General features: G+C 45.5%; 1 protein-coding gene across 1 annotated transcript; it reads left to right on the top strand.

Annotated features, from left to right (window-relative positions):
* Positions 1–27354, top strand: LOC108157435. Its single transcript, XM_017289489.2, has 9 exons — positions 1–526; positions 7340–7413; positions 17922–18324; positions 19350–19510; positions 20312–20513; positions 21040–21291; positions 21353–22296; positions 22362–22595; positions 26207–27354. Exons 3-9 carry the CDS (start codon positions 17927–17929, stop codon positions 26476–26478), a joined length of 2463 nt encoding a protein of 820 aa, XP_017144978.1. The 5' UTR covers positions 1–526; positions 7340–7413; positions 17922–17926; the 3' UTR covers positions 26479–27354.
* Positions 27355–27582: the final 228 nt, after the last annotated feature.

Raw genomic sequence — 27582 nt, forward strand, 5'->3', positions numbered from 1 at the left:
AACGCTCTCCATTGTCAAGGCGAACGCACGCAGAGCCCAGAGCAGCATTGTAGACCCGTAGCAGCGCAGCACCGTGGCAGCAGCAAAGAAAACCCCTCGAAAAGAAACTTATATAACGACTGATTAGCCCGACGTTTACTTTAGTTATTCGGTCAACTCTCGACGGGCAGGTTCGCAGCGATCGCGACCAACAAAAGCAAATTCAAGCGCGACACTGGCCAGGAAGTTCAGTTCTTCAACAAGGAATACCCCCAGAGTCAAGTGCAATCCCATCCAATCCTATAACCCTACATATGTGCAATGTGTGTAATCAACAAACAGTGATCATTTACATACATGAATAAAACTTATCATAAAAGTGCAGCGTGACTCAGCATTGATCACCGAAAGAACGAGGAAGAACTCAACCGAACCGAACCGAACCGTACAGAACAGAAAGGAAAGGATACTTTTTGGAAGAATTCTGACACTCACGAGTCCAAGTTACAGTTGCAGTTGCAGTTGCAAGATATTCTTCCCGCATCAAGTGAGTGTTTATTAACTTTTACCGCATAACATTCGAGTGTGCCTCAACCATTTACAAGTATAATATCGTACATATACGATGCAATGACAATGACAGGCCAGAAACCGGGAACAGTGATGATCGGGCAAGAATTCTGTTTTTTTCTTCTTCTTTTTTGTTTACTCAATCGATGGCTAGACAGGGATCGGAGTTTTATTTCCTGTTCCGTGTAACCTTGAGATTAACAGAAATATTTTGGGGAATTTTTGGGGATGTTATTTCATTGGTCATTCATTTAGGAGTTCCTGAAGAATTTGTAAAGTCAGAACTAATTATAAAAATCTTTAGGGCGTGTGAAAATTAGGACCTCTATTGAAGGAATTTCTTCTTAACATATTTGTATCATTAAAAGAAAATTATCTACACATTTTATAAATTCTTTATAGACAATCCATAAAAAAGATTATTAACACGAGCTCTTGGAACTTTGCTTGAATTTTCTGAATATTCAAGACCATCCAAGCTCCTGCCATTCTTGACTCGAAGCCATTAAATAGTTTGATTTTTATAGAGTCGAAGAGTTATAGAGCGTTTTTCGTCTTCTGAAGGTCCCTGAATGAACTTTTGCACAAAGCCTTTGAAGATTTATTATAGTCTTCACCCATAAATTAGCCATAACATTTAGACGCAACTTAACCCTTTCTGAGATACTATACTCGTAAAACCATCTCCCACTAGTCACAGGCATTCGCATTTAAATTGTAATTGTGAGTGCTCCCATGGCATTTACATTTAATGCCATTAAGTTGCATTTCGCCTGGCCTGGCCTGGCCCGGCCTGTCTTTTATGCTGCATCTGGAAACCCTTAATTAAAACCGAGCGAACACAAGTCTGGCAATTAAAATAATTAAGCCCAGATGTGGTGTGAAATCCACAATGCAACGTGTCAAAATCCGTATCTACTAGAAGAACAGGAATGGCACTGGCACTGGCACTCTCATACGAGTGAGACTGGGAATGGAACTGAGACTGAGACTGAACTGAGAAGAGTGGACCTGGTGGTGATGACGATCAGTAGTGCATCAAAGAAAGGCCAACAAACGACCAAGACCACCGGCTGAAATGATGCATTGAATGTCAGCTACTGTCTGGGATATGCTAGGGTTCCTCCACAGACAGATGCCCTGGACGTGGATGCGGACGTGGACATGACCATGGAGTTGGTATTTAAATTTGTCCGCAATTATTGCCCAGGCCTGACTAGGGCTGGGCCAGAGAGTTGGCATCATCGTCATGATGACATGACAGTTACAACACACACACTCCACAACCACTCATGCAGTAGCAGTAGCAGTAGCCTTCAGTGGCCGGCCTTCTGCCTGCCTGCCTGCCTCTGGCAGCTATTCATTTACGCAGCCTGCCAGTCGCTGTTGATTAGACGAAGCGTGCGCTTTAATTGCCGCCAAATGGGCAAAAAGAAAATCTTCAACACGCTCTCAGGCTGGATCCCTAGCTGGTTCCCTGAGTTTGACTCTGGCTCTGACTCCGGCTCTGCCTTTGGCTTTGCAATTTGTCAAGTGCATTTAATATTTGTTGCTGCTGCTGCAGGAAAACAATTTGCGTTTTGTTTGTCCAGCTTGTTTGTTGCAGTTAGCGTTGATTAGCCTCTGCTCAAGACCCTCTACTACAGCAATTACGGGGCAAACAACATCAAATGCCACAACATCTGTTGTGCCTTAGAGCCAAAGCCCGGCCAACAAATCGTCCGACCGGCCACACCCCACACGGTGTCAGCAAAGCAATTTGAAATGTGTGTCTGTCCGGGAAACTTGTCTAGGGATGGGACCCGGACCCCACACCGCATTTGGGCGTTCATTCTGCTGTGAAATTGATAGATTTAATTTGACATTTGGCGCAAGTCCAACTACCAATGGATTTCCAACTTTTATGATAGTTTTTCTAGTAAATTACTTTTGCGGCTGGACAATAATCAGCGACTGCCCGGCAGGTTGGCTGGTCGGCTGGCTAATCAAGTTGTCGTCAAAGAAATCGCACAAATGGATTCTAAGTAGAGATATAGAGAGATCTCCTCGAGGCAGCAGCAGCCACCGCTTCCGTTTCAGTTTATCCAAGAAAATTGATGGATGATGGGATGATGGATAGCCGCAAGAATTGTCAATTGCCGGGCAATCTACAGAGCCACGCCAAGACTCCACGCCACTCCACTCTCCCCAGTTCTAAGCGCATAAATCTCATTTGGGTTAACAGTTCTGTGTGTTTCTGGCCTTTTGTGGTGTTGCTTTTTGGTGTGCCAAATTTCCATTTTTGTTTATTTTACGATTGTCAACTTTTGGGTCAGTTAATACAACGGTCTTGCGTCTGTCCCCAGAAGATTGTCTGTTTGCCTCGGCAATTAGCAAAGATTTATCCAACAATGGCCTGGCAGATGGGAAGTAACATAACTGTTCAGATTTTCAGATTTCGGTGTGGAAATTATTTTGCATTTTGCCTTCGTTTTTGGCTTTTTGGCACCTTTATGGGTTAATGTTGAGCTCCAATCTGAACACTGGCTAAACTATTATTTATGGATAAGATACAAGAAATTAGGTTGCGAAATTATTAAAGGAAATTGGCTTCTGGCTGATGATATCATTTGATGGATAAAACTTTCTACAAATCGGATTTCCCTCGTTGGGTGTCCGAGGCGGAATCTATAACGGAATCTTTAGTACAGTTTATCCCACACTTTCCGTAGTAATATTCATGATAATTCATGGGATATACGTATACGTATACGCCCTGTCCAATCACATGGAGATCGTTACCATCTATCTAGAGTCTGGCTAATAACAAGGCATTGGCATCGGCACCGGCGCCGGCCCCGGCACACTCTCCTCCAAATTGAGGCTGTCCATCAAAATCCGAGTCGTGTGGAGATGGATACTCGATTCGAGCTTGTTTCCACCACTTGATTGGTGGCTTCGCTTTCGTTCGGACTCCGACTCTGACTCTGACATGCAGTTTGGCTAATTCATCCAGAAGTGCTGCCCGAAATAATTTGCGATTGTGTGAAAGTATTTTGTTTGCAGTTTGCAGCGGTAATATTTTAATTGCGATTTAATTGAAAAATAAAAAGTTTTCGCCTGCCGCAATCGACAATCGACAATCGGCCATCGGGCATCAGCGGCAACAGCAACAGCCACCGAAGTGCAGCATCTGCCACACAGCTGGGGGCTGAAAATCTAAGCCAAGTTCAAAGACAGAGACACATCGGACACCGACAATTGAGAGTTTCACTTTTCACAGACAAAACGTGGCTGCACTCGAAATATCAATGAACTCCCAGAGCCACCCCAGACAGAGACAATGGCAGGAGTTTCCATTCCCTGTTGCCTGTTGCCTGTGTTGCATGTGCCGCCCTCAGGAGGAAATCCCCACCGAAAATGAAAGAGAGACGGAAAAATGACACTTAACTTTTGGCAAACGATTCCAAGGCAGAAGCAGCCGCCGAAAATTACCAAGAAAATAATCGTTGAAGAATTTGACTTTCGCTTGTTTGGCTTTTCTTGGCCATAAATAAAAACGTCCTATCCTCTTCGCTCCCCTGTCCCCCAGCCTACCACCGCAACAGCCTATGCCTAAGCCTGCGCCTGCGCCTCTTTTTGCCGCTTCAAAAGATTTGTGATTGTCGCCGATTAAATGCTGGAAAACGAAGCAGAGGACGAAGAGGAAAATGCTTCGGGGTGCAACGCAGACACTGAGACAGAGACTCACATGGCACGACCAAATGGCAATCGCCATCGCAATGCCAATGTCCCAGACCCAATGCCAATGCCAATGCCAGTGCCAATGCCAATGCCAAGGCGTTTGTATTTGCTTAAACTTTGACATTTGGCAGCTGGCTTGCCGATGGATATGTGGCTGGGATCCTCATACATATTTTTGTCCGTCTGCAATGCCAATCCAAAGCCAATGATAATGCCAAAAAGGAAAAGCGCCAATAGCTGGTGGTTGTCGGTGTGGTGGTGGCACGGCTGGGAAGAAAAGTAAAAGCCAATGCCAGGATGCAACCATGAGAACAGATGGACAATACGATGGTGGACTGTGAAACCAGACATGACGGACAGATGGGTGCAGTGGCCAAGACATTATCATGGGACTGTAATTTAAGCCAAAACCATTATTTGGAGTTGATTTAGATATTACGTAGGCTATTACAACTAAATCTGAAGTAAATTATGCGATTGTGCAGGGAAAGGCAGCGATAAGATAAAATAAACCAAATAGATTCTCAAACCAAACACTATTCCTTCCTAGATTTCTAGAACAACATTTCCTTTGGCAAAATTCCAGGTCAAATCTTCCTTACTCTATTCAGAGCTGCTTCCTGTTCTATCTCGAAGACTTATTCGGTTTCCAGTGACCTCCTCACACCAAGGTCGCCTCAAGACCGGCAGCTCCTCCGCTTAAGTGGTAACCTCTGACTCATATCGAGGACTTCCCTGCCATAAGCTTCGTGGAGTTTCTCTCCGTCTGAGTTTCGCTTTCAAGGCCTACGTCTGATGCACCCAAAGCCAAACAAATTTAATGACAATAATCCAATAAACGTTAAAAGCGCAAGCGAGCCGGGATCGTGACAAAAATCTGCCGTTTGGGGCACAAAAGAAAGCGCCGCAGACCTCAGACCCCGCCGGACCTAAGACCCCTTCCAGAAACACACAGTCAGAGACAGGCACACGGCCAAGGTGGATGTGGATGCCATTGAAAGCTGTTAACATTTTGACATTGCCTGTGTTTCAGTTCAGAAATATAGGAAATCTTTAAAAAATTGAGAGAGACAGAGAGAGAGAAAAAATTACATTAATAGGTTGGATTTTTTCTTAAGTTAGTTGGCATTTCGATGGCGATTGGAGGGAAGGGAGAAGCGTCACGGGAGTGTGACCGAACAACGTGCCTGGCATTTTGGGCATTTCTATTGTGTTGGCCACATGCATGTCCGTCTGGCACTTGGCCGCCTTTTATGAGCCAACAAACCACGAGCTCTTTCTAGCCGTACTTCTTCTTGTGCTGCTTCTACGTCTACACCCATTCAATGGCATTTTATTATTATTTCTCAGTTACTTTTTGGTCGGACTGACCTGAATAGAAAGTGTTACAGTTCAATGTCTATGGCTATGGGTATGGCTGTGGCTTGGGCTGTGGCTCTAGCTGAGGCTTCCGCCTTCTTCACTTTGAGTTTGTTCTGTTTTAGCCGCCAGCGGAAACCACTTGTTGTCTGACGTCAGCAGTGGGCCACCACCACAGATCGAAAGTAAGAGTCGCACAGCCAGAGTTGCAGCCATCCAGCAGTTGATTAGAATGCCCGGCACTCTATCATCATCAAGACGATTTGCATTTTGAAACTGCCAAAAGAAAGTTGCCAAAATAAAGAGACCACAACACCACCAACAGACTCTAGGAAACTGGGGGGAACATCGCACTGGCTGTGGCTGTGGCAGTCGCAGTCGCAGTCGGGCGCGTGCATTGCATAGTTAATTGTGTACATTTTTTCTGTTGCTCAGCTGGCAACCAGAATACTGACTCAAAACTAAAAAAAAAAGACAACAGCAGCATCGGTAAAGAGAAACTTTGGGTAAATTTCGATTTTCATTTGCGGAGAGGAGAGGAGAGGCTGGCGCTGCGCCGCTAAAGTGTTAAAAGTGTTTGGCCAGAAGCCAGGCCAGAAGTAGTTGTTGCTAGTTGAGTTATTTAGCTTTTGGCCATATTTAATTTCGTTATTTATAAGCAAATTTTGCGCTGCACTGTGCTCCTTCAACTCCTCTTTGCTGCTGGCTGGTGGCTTCTCCACCACACCACCTCCATTCAGCGACAAAAAACAAAAACCGCGATCGTCGACTAGGTCAACTTTCGCTAGCATGGAATGCGAAATGCAACAACTGCAACAGCAGCAGCAACAGCAACAGCGACAACGACAACAACTGCCACAACAACGACACTGTCAGCCAATAATAAAGCAAGAAGTTAACAGAAGAAGAGGCCAAAAGCTGAAGCCGTGGCTAAGACTGAAACTGAAGAAAAAGAAGTGCTCTGAGTGACTGCAACTCCTCTGCGGCGACTTTGACTGCAGCTTCAGTTTCAGCTTCAACTTCAACTTCAGCTCTTAGTTGGCTAATAATACTAGCCAAGATCTTGCCTTGGTTTTCGCCAAAGCGGCTTTCTGTGGCTCGCACTGGCTTCTTGGTTTTCGCTTCCTTTTGCTTCGTTTAAATAGTTGCAAATAAATTGTGTGGGTAGCAGTGGCAGTGGCGGTGGAAACTGGCAAAAGCAAGTAAATTACTTCAATGTCACCTGCTGACGATTCAAACTCCAGATAAGCGCTCAACGTCAAGACGGATACATCTGTGCACGCCGCAGATCTCCAGCTCCATCTCCATCTCCATCGCCGTCTCCATCTTCCTCTCCATCTTCGTTTCAGACTGAATTTCAGACTGAATCTCCCTCTAAGTTTTCTCTTATAATGAAATTATCGCTGCATCTCATTGTTTGCTGTTGTCCCAGTGGTAAAAATTATTTATTTAGTTCTCGTTTTCACATTAAACGTTGTCACACTAAACTCAATTGCCTCGGATGCAGATGCAGATGCAGCTGCTGAGATCTGTATCGTTGAGGATGATAACACGCTCCAGCCAGAAGGCTGCAAGGCTCCGCCTCTTGTACTTTAAGTGGGTTTTGGGCTCAGAGTGGATGTGCTCTGCCGTTCTGGTGTTCTCTTCGAGTCCATTGTTGTTGCTTGCAGGCAAATATTTAACTAATTTGCATTTGTTTGCCTTACAGATCACACACAGACAGCCCCGGACTGAGGATTGTCGATTACAACGAAGTAGAAGAAACGAGAACAAACATTTAAGGTATGTGGAAAATCAAATATAGGAAAAGGTTATGTCAAGATCAAAGTTCTCGAGAACGGAATCGATGGGGAGCGATTTTATGGGCAGCATTTTTGGGGGAAATGGTAATTGCCATTTAGAGATGAAGAAATTGAAAAACCAGGGCAACAGCCATTTAGAGATAGAGAAACTAAAAAGAACCCAAGATCGTAAATTTTGAGAGCTGATGGACTTGAGTGTTAAAAATAATTACAAGAAAAATTAAAAACTTCACAAAAATTCTTGGGAAACTAAGAAACGGTATTTGAAAGCTGCCAACTTGATTAAGGAAAAGATTGTAAACCAAACATGAAGCAGACCTTAGGGTACACCTACCACCCGAAAAAAAAACCTCCCACTTGTTGATGGGTAATTATATGTGAAGAAATTAACTAAGGGAGGACTGCCAGCTTGTTAAGGAAAACCCCATAACGGCACTGCACTTTATGGCGGAATACCCTTGTCTTAACAGAATTTTCGTTGTAAGCATATAAAGTGAGAATAATGTACGAGCCGCTCAAATATGACGATAAAACCCGAGAACATGGAACTTTTTATGTGGTACTGCCAAAACGCCCAGGGCAGGAAATAAAAAATCTCGAATCATTCAATTGCAACCACGAAACGGATTCTTCGGTCGTAAATATTTAACAGACCATGTACAAAGTGATACCACCCCTGGGTAGATGCGATAAAGCAGATAGTACATAGAATAGATTTGCAGAAGGACCATAAAAGAATTGTTCTATGTTTGCTGATCGTAAAAGCACCGCGTGGGTTGATTTTGTTTAAATCAAAGGTGAGTGGGTCGGAAACGAACTCTAATCTTTGGCCCGGTGATCTGCTGGCTATCTCGAAGATGTTTTATGGCAATTCAAACAAAGTGAAATTCGTTTAGGCCAAATTCCGTACAGCCTGCATGCAGGCTGCAGATGCTGCTGATGGCAATGCTAATGCTGCCTTCCACTCTACTCTTGGCGGTGGTTCTCCTGCCGTTTCAGCTGCATTCCAGTGCATATCATCGACCCAGTTTCGGTGGCTCCACTAACTAGGCTGATGTTTGGCTAAATAGCAAATAATTTGGCGTGGGCTGAATTTCTTCAGCTTCGGCTTCACCTGGAAACCCCTCTCTCTCTCTCTCTATGATGCTCTACAATATGTGTATCTTTCACCTGACTGACGTGCAGACACTGCATAAATTAGCTGTCTATATAAAGCATTAAGATCTGTGGTATAAGAATCATGCAAGGCATAATTGTGCAATGAATATTGTTAGCCAAGAACTGGGAGCAACTCCTCTGCCTTGCAGTTGTCGTGGCAGTGGCAGTGCTCTGACTGTTCTGTTGCATGCATCTCGGCTTGGTTCGGTTCGGTTTGGATAGGTTCGGTTCGAGCCGTTGGCCTGTTCTACTTTTAACATTTCTTGGCAACATTTTCGCGCTGCCTATCGGCAGATAGTCTCGTGGTCGTACCACTCGTGCGATTCCATGGCCATGGCTGAGTCAACTTTTGGCGAATAAACAGCACGCAGAGGACGGAAGGTGCCCCGGCAATGTCTTTAATATTTATTGCGTTTTAAAGACGCATTGAGAATGGAAGCAATCGGCCGGGCCGGAGGAGCAGCAGCTCCAGCAGCAGCTCCAAGTCGAACACCAGAAATGGGCAACTATGTCTGGCCATAAATCTCCGAGTGCAAATTATATAATGTGACTCGTTCTATATATATACATAAATGTATATATTGGCCAATTGGGCTACTGACTCTCTTTTTGGTGGTTATTTATGTGTCCATAGTATCTGCAGCTCTTTCCTCTGTTTCTGTTTCTGTTTCTGGCCAAAAGGATTTCTCTTCCTCTGGCAAATGGCAAATGGCAAACACCTGAACCGGAAGTGCAGCTGAGATATTGATTCTGATTGCAGCGTCAGCGGCAGCATCGGCATCGACATTGGAAAAATCACTGCCGGCAGCCAGTCGGGGCATCAACGGCAATCGAATGTGGGTAATGATGGTTAATAAATCAAACAGCGAATTACCAGGAATTTTCCAGCAGACAGTGTCGGCAACTTTTGTCTGCAAGAATCTTGCAGTTTTCTACGTTCTACGTTTTCCACGATGCACTGGCTGCCTTCCTGTCTTGGCCAATTCCATTGGATGCCAACAAATTAGCGCAGCGTCGGCAAAAGGCGAAATCATAAGGCAGCCCCAGCACACACCGAGGCAGTCATTCAGTCAGTCCGTCATTCAGTCATTCAGTCTATCAATCAGTCCATCCATCTGGCCAACAAACAAATCCCATCTCCTTCTCCCTCTCCCTCTCCTTCACCGTCTCCTTTGAATTGTTTGCTTCTGTTTGCTTAGGCCAATGTTTGAGCAACAAACTTGTTTGTTTCTCCGTTTCCATGTCTCTCTGTTTCTGTTTCTGTTTGTTTGTTTGTTGTCTTAGCTGCCGTAAGCCGCTTTTAACCCCTTGAGTGCCAGGTATTTAAGTGCCTGCCATTCATCCTTTGGTCAACCTGTTGTACACACAAAACTTGTTGACAAACTACGAGTATTGAAAGCGGAGAAAGAGCTGGAAAAGTCAAGGAAATGCGTTTCTAAATATGGTTTCTAAAGGGAACAGCTAAAGAAGAAGAAGATCCATTGAGTAGAAGTGTTTTGTCTGTTTAAACAGATATATCTGCAGAACTAAAGCTCAAGTTCCGCTCCGACTGATGCTATTCCCCTGATCGTACAAGCCATCGAAAGTGTTTACCAAATCACCGAATCACTGATCATTTATCCATTACTTATCTGCCGTCTTTAATGGGTTAATCGCATTTGTGGTCTGTCCTTTTTGTGTGTGGGTCTCCACATGTATTCAAATTGCACATTCTGTGTGCATCTTTCGCGCCAAATAGCCAAACTGCCACTCGGAAATGGGTTAATGGCACATTCTAATCGGCTCAGACAGGGGACAGAGAGATGCAGATACTAGATACATCCAGAGAGAGAAGCAACAAGAGCGAGAGCGAGAGCCAGAGAGATCTTAACAACTATTCGAGCATGGAAATTTATATGGCAGCCGCTCTCTGGCCAGGACAGCCACCAGACTGGTAACAATGTGAACGCAAATTGGCTTAAATGCAAAAAGCGTCGACAATTAGCTGCGCGCAGTCGGTGGCAAGGTGGGTTGTTGCCGCTCTGGCTGGCTACCAGGCTGCCTGGCTGGATGGTTGTGTGGTGGGTGGTGGGTGGCTGGTGGCACATACAGTTTACAGTTAGTTTGCGCCATGTTGACAGTTACGTGCGCCGACAGCTTCCACCTGCCAGGTGAACAAATGTTGCATAAATTAGCCTGGAAAAACTGGAGCAGCCAATTCACATTCACATTTCGCATTGTTGCTGCTGCTGCTGCTGTAGCCGCTGCTGTTGCTGGTGATGATGATGTGGCTGCCACCATTCACAGCCTTTTGTACTTGCGTAATGCATTTTCACGCAATTTATAACCGTTTGCCACGAATTGGGTCACCTGCTGAGGCAGTGGCAGTGGCAGAGTTGCACCTGTAGCATAGAACAGCAGGTGGGCCCCCGCCCCCGCAAAACGACATCTTCCCAAGAAATGTGTAACTCAAATATTCTTGCAATTTGCATTTGATTGAGTCGTAAATTTGCAACGCACACACACGGATACACGGATGCACAGATCCACAGATCCACGGATATGGTACGAGTAGAACACAGTGGAAGTTGCTTTCGGTTAGAGGTTGGGTGGTTTCGGTCCCAGTAGATTGTAGAACAGTTAGACGGGGGCATAAATCTTTTGACTGTGGGAGGCGCAGCGCAGCGGCAACCGCCACCGCCACCGCCAGCGACGACCAACGACCGACGACCGACCTGATTTCCAGGTCCAGTTTTCCAACCTATCCACCTATCCACTGGATGGCTGCCTCTTCTGGACGATGATGATGATGCGACTTTGGCGTGCGCTTTTCAATTTGTTTAGATTTTGTTTTTGTTGGTGTTTGTGCCAGCTGGTGGGTCGTTTCCTTTTTCGGGCAGGCCTCCAAGTTTTTCGGGCTTTGTCGGGATTTATGCTTAGCTGTCAGCGGTTACGGGTTTTTCATCTCTTTATGAATTTTTACTTTTACGCCAAGAATTTCCCAAAGAGAAAACCAGAGAAAGACACGTGCCAGGCAGCCCGCCAGCCACCGGCTATTGAGAGTTTCGAAAACGTAGTTTATTTTTGTGTTGCTTTTGCCTGGCATTTTCTCGTTTAATTTACGTCTGTGAGCGGCCGGCTTTCTTTCACTTCTGTGCGGCTGTGAGCCAGTTTTCTAGAATTTCTAATAGTCGGGCCAGCAGCAGCAATAGCAATAGCAAAAGCAGCAACTAGCATTCATTATTGTTTGCTTGTAAACGCTTTTTTATTGACTCGAATTAGCGCTCAAGTAGAATTTGATGCCGACATCGACAAAGGCAAACACACAAAATGGAAGGAAAGTCTTATGGCCAGAACGAAGCCAAGAACCCTAAGTGGGCTGCTAGAAAGCGAAATGTTATTGGCCACTTGACACACGGCCAAAAGAACTCTGCACTCGTACACCCCACACCTACCTTTCGGTTCTTGGTCTCTCTCTCTCTCTGTTGCCCTGTCTCCAACTTCAGTCTTCAAGTTCTGTTTGTCACGTAGTTCAAATAAAATGTGTTTTTATGAGACGATTAGTGCTGGGGCCCTCTTCCCTTTCCCCTTTCTCTATGTCTATATCTCTATCTCGCTGGTGCCTAAAGCATATCAACGACAAGGCAAAAAAAAAGTGAAAAGAATGTCAAGTGTTAATTGCCCAGCTTATGGCCATATAGTCTGTCTATCTGTCTGTCTGTCTGTCGGGATGGTGTCTCTGATGAAGATTAAGTTGTAGCTGGAGATGTTTGCTTTTGTCTTTTATAGTTTCCAGAGTGGTGCCATCTTTATGGCCACTAAACGTAGGTAGGGGTCTCTTTGCTCCTGGAGGTACGCCTGGGTTTCTGTGTCATCGGTGTATAAATGATCATAAATGATTATGGATGGCCATAAGCGAGAAGGCATCCCTCTACACGGATAATCATACTTAATCACTTGCTGGGATGGTGGGAAGGCCTTAAGAATTGAAATTGTAAGACAAACAAAGTAAGAGCTAAACTAAAAACAGAATAGGGACAGGGGGCAGGGAGCAGGTAAAGCTCAAAGATCTTGTGATCTTAGGATCCCATTTAAACTATCATTAAAATAAGCTCTACCACAAATCCGAAAGAAAAGATATCAGTTCTATTGTTACACAAAGAAAATGATATTGATTTTAGTACATAATCCATAATAGACATACGATAGAATCAATCTGTGGCATACAATGTATGTTTATGGGATTTCATTAGAGCAAACCACTAACCACTACGATCATTAAAACGGAAAAGAATTCTCTGAGTGAATCTCAGTGAAAAATGAACCGGCAATTTATATCGAAGGAAATATTTGACAGTAGCCCAGTTGCATTAATTCCTTTGATCACCATTCAAATGCTATCAAAGAGGAGCCAAATGATTGGAATCACTAATCAATCATCCACATTCCTACGCCTCAACCATAGGATTTTCTGCCTCTTTTTTATATGTCAACTGTCGTTCTTCATTCTTATCAAATGCATTTATCGAAAAGAGACTTTGGCAGCGAACTCGTTTCGAGTTGCTTAAGCATTTTTGCGATACTTCTGAATGACATTATCTATAAGCTAAACAACGCAATTTGCATTGCTAAATGGTTGGATATCCCACCCAGAGACACCCTCCCTGCTCTGCCCCCCGCCGTCTGTCTATCGTACGTAGAAGTATTTCCACCGATTCGAGGCTGAACATAACTGAAATTCTTTTGCATGTCATGAGCATTTGTGCGGGACCCCGTTACTCTGAATGTTAGAGGCTAGATGGAGTTCTGCTTGGCCATGGCCATGGCCATGCATTTATGCGCTCTAAACATTGTTAGTTATGCAACCAGCAACCAGTACTCCCCACTTATGCGGCATGACAACAACGGCATGGCAACAGGCAACAGACAACAGACAACGACAACATCGGGTAACATCAGCCACAACAGCAACAACGACGACAACGACGACAATCATTGGCGGGCATCGATGATGATGATGATGATGGCAAGGCCTACATTTCAATGTCATGGCTCGGCTTCCAGTGCTGCCAACAGCTGCCCAGCGCTACCAATCAAGTTGTTAACTATGCAAAAGTAGTAAATTGCAAAACGGACAAAGCATCAGCACCCAGAGCCACACCAGCACACTGGCACTCTGCCACTCCACCACTCCACCACTCCACCACACAATTGTTATGAACTGAACTTTAAATAACAATCAGCCAAGTGCCGTTAAATGAATGCGACATTGTTCAGCGCTGCAGTGGAGCTTCAGTGCTTCAGAGGAGTAGCTCCAACTGTAGTTCCCCCCCAACTGCATCTCCTTCTCTAGTTCCACCTCTGAGCAATATTAATTTGCGGCCTTAAGTTAAGGCTAAAATATTTGCATAATAAACGCCAACGCCTTGGCCCCCATTCTACACTGAGCGAATAGCGAATGCACCTGGAAGAGTCTGCAGATCTATGGTCACCTAAAGCGCACTCTCATAGTCCCATTCCCATTCCCATTCTTATACTCATTTTCATTGCCGGCCATAAGTTTTGGTGGCGGTGAGCAACTGCAGTCGCTCACCTCGTACATTTCCGAAAAGTAATGGCCTGGCCAAGAGTGATAATTTATCACTGGCCAGCAGCCGGACATGCAGCAGCGCTAAACTTCAACGGTACTTGGACAACAATGCCAACTCCCAGTCGGGGACTCGGACTCCGACTCCAGCTCCGACTCCGACCCGGGCTTTGACTCTGGACTTCGTTTGGACCTGCTCTCGTTGCAGCAACCATTGTATACCGGTCTCAATTTGTGCTCTCGGCACAGGCACAATCAAATTGATATTTGCTGCTATATTTAGTTTATGATAATGCCGCCGCGGACTCTGATTCAGTCTCCGTGCTAATATGCCGCTTCCTCCTTGCAGCCAACCGCTCATTTCTCTCCGCACAAAAGCCTTATTTATTATGCATGCTCCGCGGCTCAGAAGAGCTGAGACCAGAGCTGGTCAGGTACTCCGGCAGTCAGTTTTTCCTTGTAGCTGGTGTCTCGCTTTTGTCTCTGGTTTCTTGGGCAGAATTTCCATTGAGAAAGTGTTTTTTATTATGGCTGCAAAGTCAATTAGCATTTGGCATTTTGCTGGCCTGGCATTTAGTTGGCATAAATTCAAATCGAACGATCCAAAATATTATTCCTTTTGTTTTGTGCGCGCCATCGGCGATATGGATGGCTGCCTGGGAACCCGCATACGAAACTAGAGAAATCTTTATTGAATATATTGAAAGTCAGCCACCAGCCCCCACTCAGCCCCCACTCAGCCCCCGGCCACAGAATCTTTTGTTCTGACCTCTCGAGAGTGGGCCTGAAACCCCAATTTCAGATAGTGGTTTTCAATTTAGTTTTCATACTCGTACTCGTATCGAAAAATGAGTTCAGTTTACTCATTGTTTTCAATTGGAAATGCGGATGCTGGCAACCATTAGCAGAATCGTAATGAAAACTCTGCAGGCCATCGTCTCTGGTACGAGTATTGCGATTCGCTTCACATATGATTAGTTTGTGGCCTAAGTCTTTTGTTTATGGGCCAGACATTAACAAGGAGGCACGGCCCGGCACACACAAGGATGAGAAGAGGCTGCCTACAAATCGGAATAGCTTGATTTGCGCGGCCATCACATAACAGATCTCTCACCTAATAACTAACAGTGGTACTACCCAAACCCACCTCAATCGCCGACTGGCAGAGTGGTTCACATGATTGATAGATGGAGGAACAGTCGCTTCCAGCTCCGATGCGGCGGCGGCTTGTTAACGTTCAATTAGTGAAATTGATAGACATATCTAACCTCCGTGGAAAAACATCAACCGAAACGTTGCATGGAAAATCGTACAGTGGAAAGGGCAGAGGGGAGAGGGGAGAGAGGAATGGGGAAAGAAAAACAAAAGGCCAGGGCAAAACGTTTGCCTAGCCACAAATTATATGTTAATTAAAATGGGTTTCGGTTACGCTCACATGGAAATTCTAAGTGATGGACACCACAGAGAATTCTGAAATTTTGAATTGGAAGATGGGAATGTGTGGCGTCCAAAACCACATGCCACATGCCAGATGCCACACACACGCACATTTACCGTTCTTTTTTCGTTCTTGTCGACGGCCGCACCACCATTCATTCTTTCTTGTCCACTTTTGGTCCAATGGCTCATTACATTTGTGGGTTAGCAGGTGAAACCGAACCAAAACGAACCGCAGAGCACCGAAAAGAACAGAACAGAACGGAACGGAACCCAAAAAATAAAAAGGGGCAGATAGTAGAAAGATGATGAAGATGGAAGCCCCGAAAAATGGAAAGATATTCTGAAATCCAGGCCCCAGCTGTACGCTGGGCGGAGGGGGGGAGTGGCCTGCGGTGTCTTATTAAAAGCGCGTTGCGTCTGTTGTCGAGGCCTATAATTAGCATAAATTCATTCATACTCTTACCACTAATTGCAAGTGGAAGTGAGGGTACCATAATGAGTGCTGCCCCTCGCTCTTTCTGTCTATCTTTCATTGTCTGCCACATATATTGCCGTTCAATCGAGCAGAAGAATGGTGCAGCAGCAGCTCCAGAGACGATCGAAGAAGAAGGAGCTGCAAGAATGGGGAAGCCTCTAAAGGGCCTGAGGCTCTGACTGGAGCTGGGATCTGGAGTTGGGATCTAGTAGGGGAGATCGGGCAGCCAGGCAGCATATTGTTTTTTAGTGCAGTATCTTAAAGCATGTTATTAACATTAACGGGGCTTTCCCCCCCGGCCACAGCCCTTGTTTGGCTTTCATAATTTATGTGCGAGCGCCGTGTTGCAGGTTTCCAGATTTCCAGGTGTGGGCGTGGCACTTGTTTTGCATGCAACCTGCACTGGACCCACCACTCCCCCCCGCCCGATCTCTCTGCCCAGCAAGGGGCATAATTAATTATGTAACTAACGAAACATTAAACAACATAAAAAACCGAACACAGCACATCCATCGAGCGCAAAAATCTTTTCTCACGCATCCGCTTATTAACCGCTAAATCTTCTTCCCTGTGTCTCTGGGGCAAAATAATGAGCAGCACTTTAGATTATCTCACAGGTGGCTCATCTCCCTGCCTTTCTCCTCTCCTCTCCTCACTTCACCTCACTTCTCTCTAGTCTATGGTCTCTGCTCTTTGCGAATCTTTAGAGACTGTTTTTCTACCTCTTTGTTTGTGATGGTTTTTATGGCCAGTGAAATTATTTAGCGGTACCACGGAATCGACAGCCAACAGCCAACAGCCGACAGCCGAAACGCATAAAAAATACAATAAAAAAAAAACAACACAACGCGAAAATGTGTTTATTTCGTTGGATCTTTTTATGAATGAAAAGATAAAACTTTATTTCACTTTCACGCCGAAAAAAACTTGGCGAAAAACAGGTGGGGCATAGAGAAGTGTGTGTGTTGTAGATCAGAGATTCGTTAGTTGCAAAGTGTTAATTGTTTGACGCTTAAGATATGATATTGCATAATTATTATGAAAGAAAGAAGATATTATGGCGGAACAAGAAAATGGTAAGCACCTCATTTTAGAGCATAGATCACCAAAAGTTGAAGATTTCTAATCAAAAAAAAAAGACAACCGTCAGAATCACGCTTTCAATCGTGATAGTATCTTTTATCCCAGTTGATGTATCTGGAATGCCAATGCTTCCCAGATTTGGTGAAAACTAGGCCTATGGGGTCGCATCACGTTTCCCCCCAGCATGGGGCCTTCACCCACATCCCGACCCCAAGCATTTCCCCATTTCCCAGGCAGCGAACGCTTTTCACACATAAACCGTGGACTAAACAATGTTTTTATTCTTATTGTTTTGCGGCCTGCAACTGGTACTGTTATTGTGTGGCAGGAACAATAAGATGGTGCAAGAGTGCTGAGTGCTGAGAGCTGAGCGCTGAGACCTGAAAGCTGTAAGTGCAGCTGTAGCTTTAATTAAACGCTGCAACACGGGGGGAACAAGTGAGGCAATTAAAGCTCGAACAGAGGCAGACCCAAGACCGAACATTCAACACCGAATGCCGAATACCAAACAGAAGACACAAAGTTCCGTTTCGTTTCATTCCTGGAAGTGCAAAGCCCCCATACCCATGTGGAGACCCGTCTCCTTCCTTCTTTGAGTTACAGCAAAACTAATAAAATGCACACCAGGAATTACATAAATTACGCGTAATGCGAAATTAGCTTTCCTAATTAACATTTTGCCAGCCGATCTCTCTAGCTATTCCGTCTATGTAAAGCTCACTGCGTCTAACCCCCGTCTCCGTATCTGTATCTTTTTCAATTGCAGACAAAATGTTTCTACGCCGCTGCACCTTTCTGCTGCTGCTCTGCCTAATTGCGAGTGACGCCGCCAGTGCCGCACGCAAAACAAAACGTCCTGTCAAGCCGGTCAAGCAGACCGTACCACGTACCAATGTGACGCCTTCGCCAGCGGCCATCTCTGCCTCTGCATCCGCCTCATCCGTAGCCACCAGCAGCAGCAGCAGCAGTGGCAGTAGCTCCACCACGGAATCCAACAGCGAGGTGGCGGCGGAGGCTGCCACAATTGAAGCCGGCAGCAGCGGAGAGCTGCCCAAGCCCCTGGTGACGCCCAACGAAGCCCAACCGGAGGCCAAAACGGACAAATCCCCGGCCCAGCTGCAGGAGGAGGAGTGTGATCCAGATATGATTGGCTTCGAGATCATTACCGGGTAAGTTGGTGCCACTAATGATCCATGAAGGATCGGGCATAGTTATACCTACTCTTATGAGGGTTCCATACACTGCCAGAAAAAGAATGGTCTAAGATGCCAAATGCATTGCTTTTTGAATAATATTTGTGGCAAGTACCGATAGGGGTCTTTATATTTCTGAAGAATATTTCATGTAAGAAAACAATTTCTGTGAACGCCCGCACTTAGGAGCTATTCTGAGGGCATGAACTATGGAAAGAAAAAGTTGTCTATACTCAAAAACAACCTTTAAATCAAGACTTCTTTGCATTAGCAGAATTCGCAAACCTTCTCCTAATTGAAATGAGTTTTTGCTGCTTCAAAATGGGTTTCTCTTTAAAAATTGCATAATTATTCGGTGCTTTCCTCCCGGCATATCATAACTGTCACAAAACAATGGCAAAAATTTCACTCAACTTTGGCTTATGCAATCCCCTGGCATTATAGAAACTTTATTACATTTTTTATTTAATTTTTGTGCGTTTGTGTGGTTTTCACTTTTGCTTTTCTTCTAAAATTTGAATGAGGGCCAAGACAAGACAATGCCCAAGCCGAAGGTTCATACAGTTTTAATGAAATGCAACTGACATTGTGGCCAATTAACATTTCCATAAGAAGAGACCAGACGAGACGAGAAGAAGCCGGGTAGCGGAGAGAGAGCCATAACGGTGAAACAAGTGGGAACCCAGAAATGGAGTCAGTGGAAGCCCCGACTAACTAGCATATGCAAATGTATCTGTATCTGTGTCTTTGGCTGTGCCTTTCCGGCAGTAGGAGTGACACTATTTGGTTAAAACGTGACTAATCCGATGACTGGTTCGGTGTCATCGGCCCCAGACCGACTGGCCCGTTCGTTGCCAGAGTCTTTTGTTTTGGGCCCATAATGAAGACTTATGGACCGGTAGAATGGCCAGTGAAACACTTTCATTTTCATTAGCTACTCATAAATTCTCTGCCGTATCTTTCGGATCTGTTTGATTTGAACTACTTTATCTCAATTTCAGGTATGTGCTATCGGCACCCTCGAAAATGCTGGACACTCTGCCGGGCACCCTGATGCTCACGGACTGTTTGGAGGCCTGCCAGAGCAATGAATCCTGCAGCGCTGTCAACTACGAAACCGGCTTGTGTGTGCTGTTCAAGACCACGGCCGATAAATTGCCAGGTGAGTTAGAAAGTGTGAGAATATGAGACCACGACGACTACTCCTCCAGTTGGCTGTTTGTTTTTTGTGCCAAAGAAAGCTCAATAATTTAGCCGGCCACTCAATCCACTCGCTCGCTCGCTCACTCATTCATTCATTCATCCATTCATTTACTCATTTATTGAGTTCTAGTTCATGCAGGTTGTATGTTGGTTTTTTTTTGCTACTTGTGGCTGAGGCTGAGGCTGTGCCAGTGGCTTTCGTGGCCAAGAGGCATAAATCACACGAGTGTCTCCCAGTGGCCGCAAACGCCTTTTGCTTTTACGCATGATTTGGCTGGCAGCCAAGGCGGCGACGATGGCGACGGCGACGATGCTGTGGCCGGGCTTTGGGCCCAGGAAAACTAGATTTTGCCTATTCTGCAAACTGGCTTTTGGCATTGGCGTTTGCTGGCAGTAACGCATAATTTCTGCTGCTGCCACAGCCTTCCCAGTCGTCGAATGTCGATGCAGTTGTCGCTGCTGTTGCCACTGCTGTTGCCACTGTGCCTTTTGCCTCCACTGTGGCTGCCACATTCAGCTGCTGCTGATTCAGCCTCAGATCAGCCTTCAGCTGCTGCTGCACGCCTGTTACTCTGCAGTGAAGGGGCGTGTGCGTAAAACGCACCAAATGCTCAACGCACGCACCTCCCATACGCACGGCACCGTTGCTTTTTCCTGATTTTTCCCGGTTTTCCAGGCTTTGTTTTTATCTGTGTGTTCCCTTCAATCTCTCTCTCTCTCTCACTCTCTAACTCACCCGCTCTCTTTGGTGCATTTTCAGGTTCACTTTCGCGCTCGCAGTTTCCGGTTTTCACCATCTACGCACAGAAATCGTGTTTGGGCGTCCGTCCTTGCTCCAAGGCCTGGTGCATCGATCGCGTTCAAGGTTACCGCCTACCCGAACATGTCAAGTCTAGTCAGACGGTTCTCTCGCGGCGCGACTGCCTGGAGCTCTGCCTCGGGGAAACCGAATTCACATGCCGGTGAGTGTCACAAAAGGGTCCCAAAATAAGTTCTCCTAAATTAGATTCAGGGATAGAAAAGCCTTGCCAAACTGTGATAAAAGTACTACTTGAAAACCCTGAAAAACAGTTCCTATACGTAGTTCTGGAATATAACTTAGAGTACACTTGTTAAAAGAGCCTAGAATGGCTAAATAGCAAGTTTTTAGTGAACAGATTGAACAGATTACTAGAAAAGTGGGTATACATAGCCATGTAGGAAAACAATCCCAAAGAACTGATATTAAAATCTACGCATACTACTGATCTTGCTCTCTCTACCATACTGAATCTGAAATGAATCCTTTTTAATATATTTTATTATTTTTGAGCGGCTTAACTTATTGCTTCATGCTCTATGTACATAAACACTTGAACATCCTATCCTAATGCTCTATTATATGTAACTTCTCTTGCTTCTCTTCCACCTTCCGATCTTCGCCACTTCGCTTTCCGAACTCTTCACCTCTTCCGATCTCTACCGCTCATAATTTTAACCACGAATCAGCTCGGCCAACTACTACCGCCACTCGGGTCTGTGCGAACTGTCCGATATGGATCGTATTACCCTCTCGGCCGGCGGCAGCGTAGAGCCCTACGATGGGGCCGACTATCTGGAGAATAACTGCGCGGAAGAGCCCAGCAAACTTTGCGAATTCAAGCGCATCTCTGGCAAGATTCTGAAGACTGTCGACTCTGTCTATCAGGACATCAATACCATTGACGAGTGCCGTGATCTCTGCCTCAACTCCCCCTACAGGTAAGCATTTCCCTTTCACTGTAGTAAGAGATCCCTTCTCACTGCCTTGATCGTTTGACAGATGCCACTCTTATGATTATAACGATACTGGAGACATGGTCTGTCGCCTGTCGCATCACAGTCGCGCCACCCTAACCGACGTGATGGATCCCTATCTGGATGTGCCCGAGGCAGCCACCTACGAGCTCTCGGCCTGCTACAACGTGTCCATTGAGTGCCGTTCCGGGGAGATGATCACCAAGATTCGCACCTCCAAGCTCTTCGACGGCAAGGTCTATGCCAAGGGAGCCCCCAAATCCTGCGCTGTGAATGTGAACAGTTCGCTGGAGTTTGATTTCCGCATGGGCTACAACGACCTCGAGTGCAATGTCCGCCAGAGTGCCTATGGGCGGTATATGAACGACATTGTCATCCAGCATCACGACATGATCGTCACATCTTCGGATCTGGGACTGGCAGTGTCCTGCCAGTACGACTTGACCAACAAGACGGTGCTGAACGATGTGGATCTGGGTGTGACAGGTGAAATTGAATCGTCGCTGAGCGAAGAGATCACCATTGACTCGCCGAATGTGATCATGAAGATCACCTCACGGGACGGCAGCGACATGAAGCGCATCGCCGAGGTGGGCGATCCCCTGGCCCTTCGCTTCGAGATCGTCGAACAGAACAGCCCGTACGAGATCTTCGTTAGGGAACTGGTGGCCATGGATGGTTCGGACAGTGCCGAGATAACGCTGATCGATGCTAATGGCTGCCCCACCGATCAATACATCATGGGCACCATCCAGAAGCTGACGCACAACCGCAAGGTGCTCCTCTCCCAGTTCGATGCCTTCAAGTTCCCCTCCAGCGAGGTGGTGCAGTTCCGCGCTCTGGTTACGCCCTGCATACCGCGCTGTGAGCCCGTCATTTGCGATACCGAGGATGGCGCCAGCGGTGAGCTGAAGTCTTTGGTCTCCTATGGCCGCAAGAAGCGCTCAGTGCTCAATGGCACCGATGGTGGTAAGTGTACTGCCGGTGAGAGCTGCGAGTATCTTTCCCTACTAACTGCCTGAATTGATTCACAGCCGAGTTCATGGTCAGCACACGCCACCGCCGGGATGTGGGCCCAGTTGATGATAACATACTGCTCGTGCAGTCCATACAAATCACAGACAAGTTCGGCTTCCAGCCAGAGGACGGCAGCAGCAGCAGCACCACCACCACCACCAATGGCAATGGCAATGACAGCGGATCTGGTCCCCACGAGAAGGCATATGCGGGCGTTGCCCAGGACAAGCTCACTTGTCTTAATGGCTATGGTAAGTCCTCTCCTACCACATACCACCTATTCTAGTGATTCCGATTCCGATTCTGGCTCTCTGTGAAAATGCCCAATCAAGCGCGAATCAAAAGTTACGCGATTTGCATAGACAAGGAGCTAGCAGGACGTTGTCTTCGTCTTCGTCTTCGTCGTCTCCGTCTGCGTCTTCTGCCGTATCCGTTGTAGTCGTCATTGTAGTCGACTGTCGTGCTGGGTAGCTGGGTGAATCAGCACGGGGGGTATATCGGTGGGGCGACGGCGACGGCGACTGGCAGCATCGTGAGCCAGTGAGCTTGTTCTTAGCCCTGGCCCATTGTTGCCTGCTCGCTAATTTTGATAATGAATCAATTTTTCATCATTGCCGACTTTGGCCGAATGATTCCTCCTGCATGAGAATTAAATTAGGTTCTGTTCAGGTTCAGATCCCAGCTCTTACTGCCTACTGCATACTGATCCCCCGCATCCACAGCACAGCAGAGCAGAGCACAGCAGAGCAGAGCACAGCGAAGCGCATCCACCTCCACCTCCGACTGCTGTCCAGAACGTGTTCTGTGACTGCATTAAACAAGTTATGATGTTGGCTTGGTGTCTCTGGCTCACGACCAGGTCACTAGTTCAGCTGCAGCTGTGCAGGATTGTGCACGCCTCATTTTCGTGCGGCGCGAAAACTTTTTCTGCACAGTTGGTAGTCGTCTCCTCCATCCGTTAGCCAGCAGCTGAAAATTTCTCAGTTCTCGGTTTCAGTTTTGCAGCATGCAGCATGCAGCTTGCAGCTTGCTCCACTCTGTTTTCAGTTTTCAGAGCTTCCAGCTGCTGCCGTTGCTGTTGCTGCAGGCTGCAGCTTCCATCCACCCAGCCACCCATCTCCCATGTGTCATTCCTTTGTGGAGCAATTGCCATGCCGCATTAAAGCGAATGCAGCGTTGAAGCGTTAAATTGACAGCTCGTTAGACAGCAGCAGGTCCAGCCTAAGCTTCAGATCGACTGGGACTACGACTGAGACTGCGATTGGGACTCCGTGCATTGGACCACCGTTCCGTAATCAGCAACATAAATTTTTGTTGTAATTACGCGCTGCATTTCAAGGCAGATCAGAGTCGGCCCAGGCCGAGGCTCATTGTCCGCAATTAGAGCAACGGTTTTCTTCTGCTGTTTAAGCTCATTTGCCACACACATTGTTGGGACGGGACGGGACGTTGGTAGGATGGGATCTCGAGATGGTAGATGATGGTAGATGGCCATGGCCCCGGACAGGTGATCTTTAATGCGTGCAGACAGTGAGACTAGACTAGACTCGACTCGACTCGCTGAGTCTTCGACTGGGAGTTTTGTGGCATGCAGAGCAGCAATTTAACGCCATCTGGCCTATAATTTGTCAAAGCTTATGAGCATTTCTCATTCTTTGGCCAGCTATATTTATACATACAATATAAACGAATCTCTTCGGCCAATTATCTCAATCATTTTAATGGTCACTTCATAGCACTGGATCTTTAAGTCCTTGAATGATGTTTAATTTCTAATATTACTCACAAATCCTCAAGAAAAGGCACTTCCCATATATGGTTATGGGGAGAGCTTTCGTTTCGCTTTCGATATTCCGCAACTTTTTGCCCAATCAATTTAATGGTCACTTTTTCTGATGCATCTGATCGTTGAGTCCCTAAATGAAGCTTGATTCCCGACATTACTTGGCTCGGTATTCTCCTATGTATGGGATCTTTCTTTTCGCTTTCGATACGGCCACTTTTTCTCCACTCTGAACATTCTTTAGCGTAATGAATCTGTTTCCACTTATCTCAATTATTTTAACAATGGATCTCTTAGTCCTTGAATGATGTTTAATTTCAGCTATTACTTGCCTTACAATTCTGAAAAAAGTTTACTTCCTTATTTGAAGTGATTCTTCATTTCGCTTTCGACATTGGGATAAGTTTACTCCATCATTTTGGTTACTTGATTTAATGGCTGCTTTATGGAAATGTTTCTTTGAGTACTTACAGAAATTATCCTTTAGAACATGGAGATCTTTTATCTTAAGCATTGAATATAATTGGACAATTAACTGCATGGTTCCTCAACATCGATCCCAATACTGGATTGGATCCCACAACTGCTCGTATTCCAAAAAATATGCATAGATCATTCTGGTTTCGCTTTCTATATTCTGCCATGCAACTTTTCCTCCCATTCGCTTAGATTTTTCCCAACATTTACCTCATTCTCATTGTTCTGGCTCTGGCTCGGGTTTTCATCAAATTATTTTTGGTGTGTTTGTGTTTTGTGGGCGCCTCGTTGTACTCGGTGTACTGCTACCTCTGGATCTCTCCATCTTTCTAACTGAACGTTTACAGTAATTGTAATAATTTTGTATATTTTCGTTGTTTCTCTCTTTTGTTGGCCTTGTTGTTGTCGGGAATGGGGATGTGAATAGTGAGTGCTGTTGGGGATCCGTTGTCAGATCAAGTCGGGGGCAGCACACAAATACAACAACAAATACACATAAATAAAAGGCCAGTTTCAAGTGCGTGCACTTTGTTATTGAAACTCATTCAAGTCATGACCAAAGAGCCACATGATGATGATAATGATGATGGTTTGTGTATCTTTTTTTTTTTTGGTTGGCTCTGGTTTGGAACTCTGGACTGCTCAGAGCTTACTTTTTATGGTCAACAGCAAACGTAGTTACACAGTAATCTTTGATAGTCATCTGGCATGTCGGTCGTTGTGGCTGTTGCTGTGTTGCTGTGTTGCTCTGGCTGATGCTCTTAAATTCTGATTTCGTGAACTGGACGAACAGCAACGACAACGCATGCGAGTCGTCGTCGTCGTCGTACTGCACTCTGGTTTTGACTTTGACTTTGGCGGCACTTTCACCCGATTTCTACCGGCATTGGTATTTCGAATTTCCTCCTCCGACCATGGCCGAGCGGCTGTGGCCTCTGCTCTGCTCTGCTCTGCTCTGCCTGGGCTTATTTATGTGGCATGTTGCACTTTTAAGAACCCAACCAACAATTGTGGCATGCAATGTGGAGGGTAAGGAAAGTGAGTCCAATCTGTTGCTGCTGCTGCTGCTACTTCTTCTCTGGCTCCGACTGTGTTTGTGTGTGTGGTGGCTGCTGCCTCTTGTGGCATGCCAAAATATGCAACTCATGCATTAAATTGTCGCTGTTTTATTTCTCATTGTTTTATGTTTATCTTCAACTTGTTGCTGTCACAACTTGGTCACTTGGTCGCTTTGGGGCCTTGGGGGCCTATTTCTTCTCTTTCTTTTTTGTTTCGTTTTATGGCCAAAAGTGGGTCAAGTGGCGCCCACTTTTGTTTTCTTTGATAACTAAACCGATCTTAGGTCACTTCTTCGACTTCTTCGACTTCTTCCTTGTTTTCTTTTGATTGAAACGATCTTATCTTTTCTGTGGGTTTCTTTGGCGGGTCTTTGGGTTTCTGTGGAAACCAGTTTTATGGACAGTTCGAGAACTAGATCGCTTGCCGGCGATAATCCCATTGATTTATGACGATAAGAGGCCGACTTCCCTTTTGAAATTGCTGATCGAGTAATGCCATTTATTTTCACTTCTTTCTCTTTCTCTTTCTGTTTTTCTTTTGTAGGACTGATTATGGCTGGAGCGCTCTTCCTGCTGGCCCAGTTGAGCATCTTTGGCATCTGGAAGACCGTCCAGCGGCGCACACATAAGGAGCGATACCTGTACCAGCACGAGCCGACGCCCACCATCACCTACGGGGCGCCCACCATACTGTACGGACCCCCGCCGCCATCCTCCGCCTCGTCGGCCGCCTCCCACATGGGCCACAGCGCCAAGGACACGCTGAGCAAGCTCTACGACAGCGGCATCAACGGACGCTACGGACAGCAGTACTAGACACGGACGGACGGACGAACGCATGGACAACTCCAGGACACAGCTCTCACATTTAGCTGGGAACAAACGCAATATGCCTCGAAAGCTTCAAAAGATTCGATGAGACTTGAATAGACAATATTCGCCCAAGCCGCGACAAATGCGAAAATCATTGGAAACCCTAGATTAATCCAATCCTAGACTAAGGCTAAACTTACAACTTAAACATAGATCGATGACCCCCCATACATAATTTTTTTGTCTCTCAAGAATGCGCGCTTTTAAATGCCCTGGAAATTGAAAATGTTCCAGCATTTTGAATCTGCGCATTGCCAATCAAACGGAAATTCTCCCGCATGCAAAATTCGAGTTACGATTTAGTTAAAGGAACCGGAAAAATCAAGCAGGTTTTTTCCCGATTCTCTCTAGCAAAAGTTAGGCTTATTTTTAGTGCTTAGTGAGACGTCTCTTTCGTATCTATATGTCTAGGTCTATAGAACTCGAGCGACATGCATTTATAACTATTATTCTATGTATTAATAACTATTTATTCAGCTGCTAACATTTTCACACAAAGTTTGCCAAATAATTTTGTATCAAAATGTTTTGCGCCAGGCTTCTGTGCTAGGCGGCGTTTCCCAGTTCCCAAAAAAACACTCCCCGCCTTAAAAGTCCAACCTATATAATCTATTAATCTCGAGCTATTTATTTCATATATTATTTATTTGCCGAAACGCAGAGCGGTGCTAATGTTTAGTAGAGCCTTCGACTTGTCCCCAAACAGCAAGTTTCAGAGACTTAGAGAATTAATTTAATTAAAATTTCTGATAAACGAATTGTACTGATTAAGTAAAGCAATAAACTTAAATATATTTAAAGAAAAGAAATGTCTAAAAATAAAAATAAAACTGTGTAAAGGTCTTTGTTAGGGGGGATAAGAAATTTGGTACAAAATGGGACTGAAGAGAGGGAAAAATGCATTGATGGATTGTTCCATGGTTTTTCTGCTCAAGACCTATCGGAACAACAGAGGCAAGACCGTGCGTCCCACAGGAAGTTCTAGGAAGTATCTAGAAATTCCCTTTTAATAGGCTTGACCTACAAAAAGTTTCTCCATAATATTCT

This window comes from Drosophila miranda, chromosome 2 (assembly GCF_003369915.1).
Source record: "Drosophila miranda strain MSH22 chromosome 2, D.miranda_PacBio2.1, whole genome shotgun sequence".
NCBI classification, from domain to species: Eukaryota; Metazoa; Arthropoda; class Insecta; order Diptera; family Drosophilidae; genus Drosophila; species Drosophila miranda.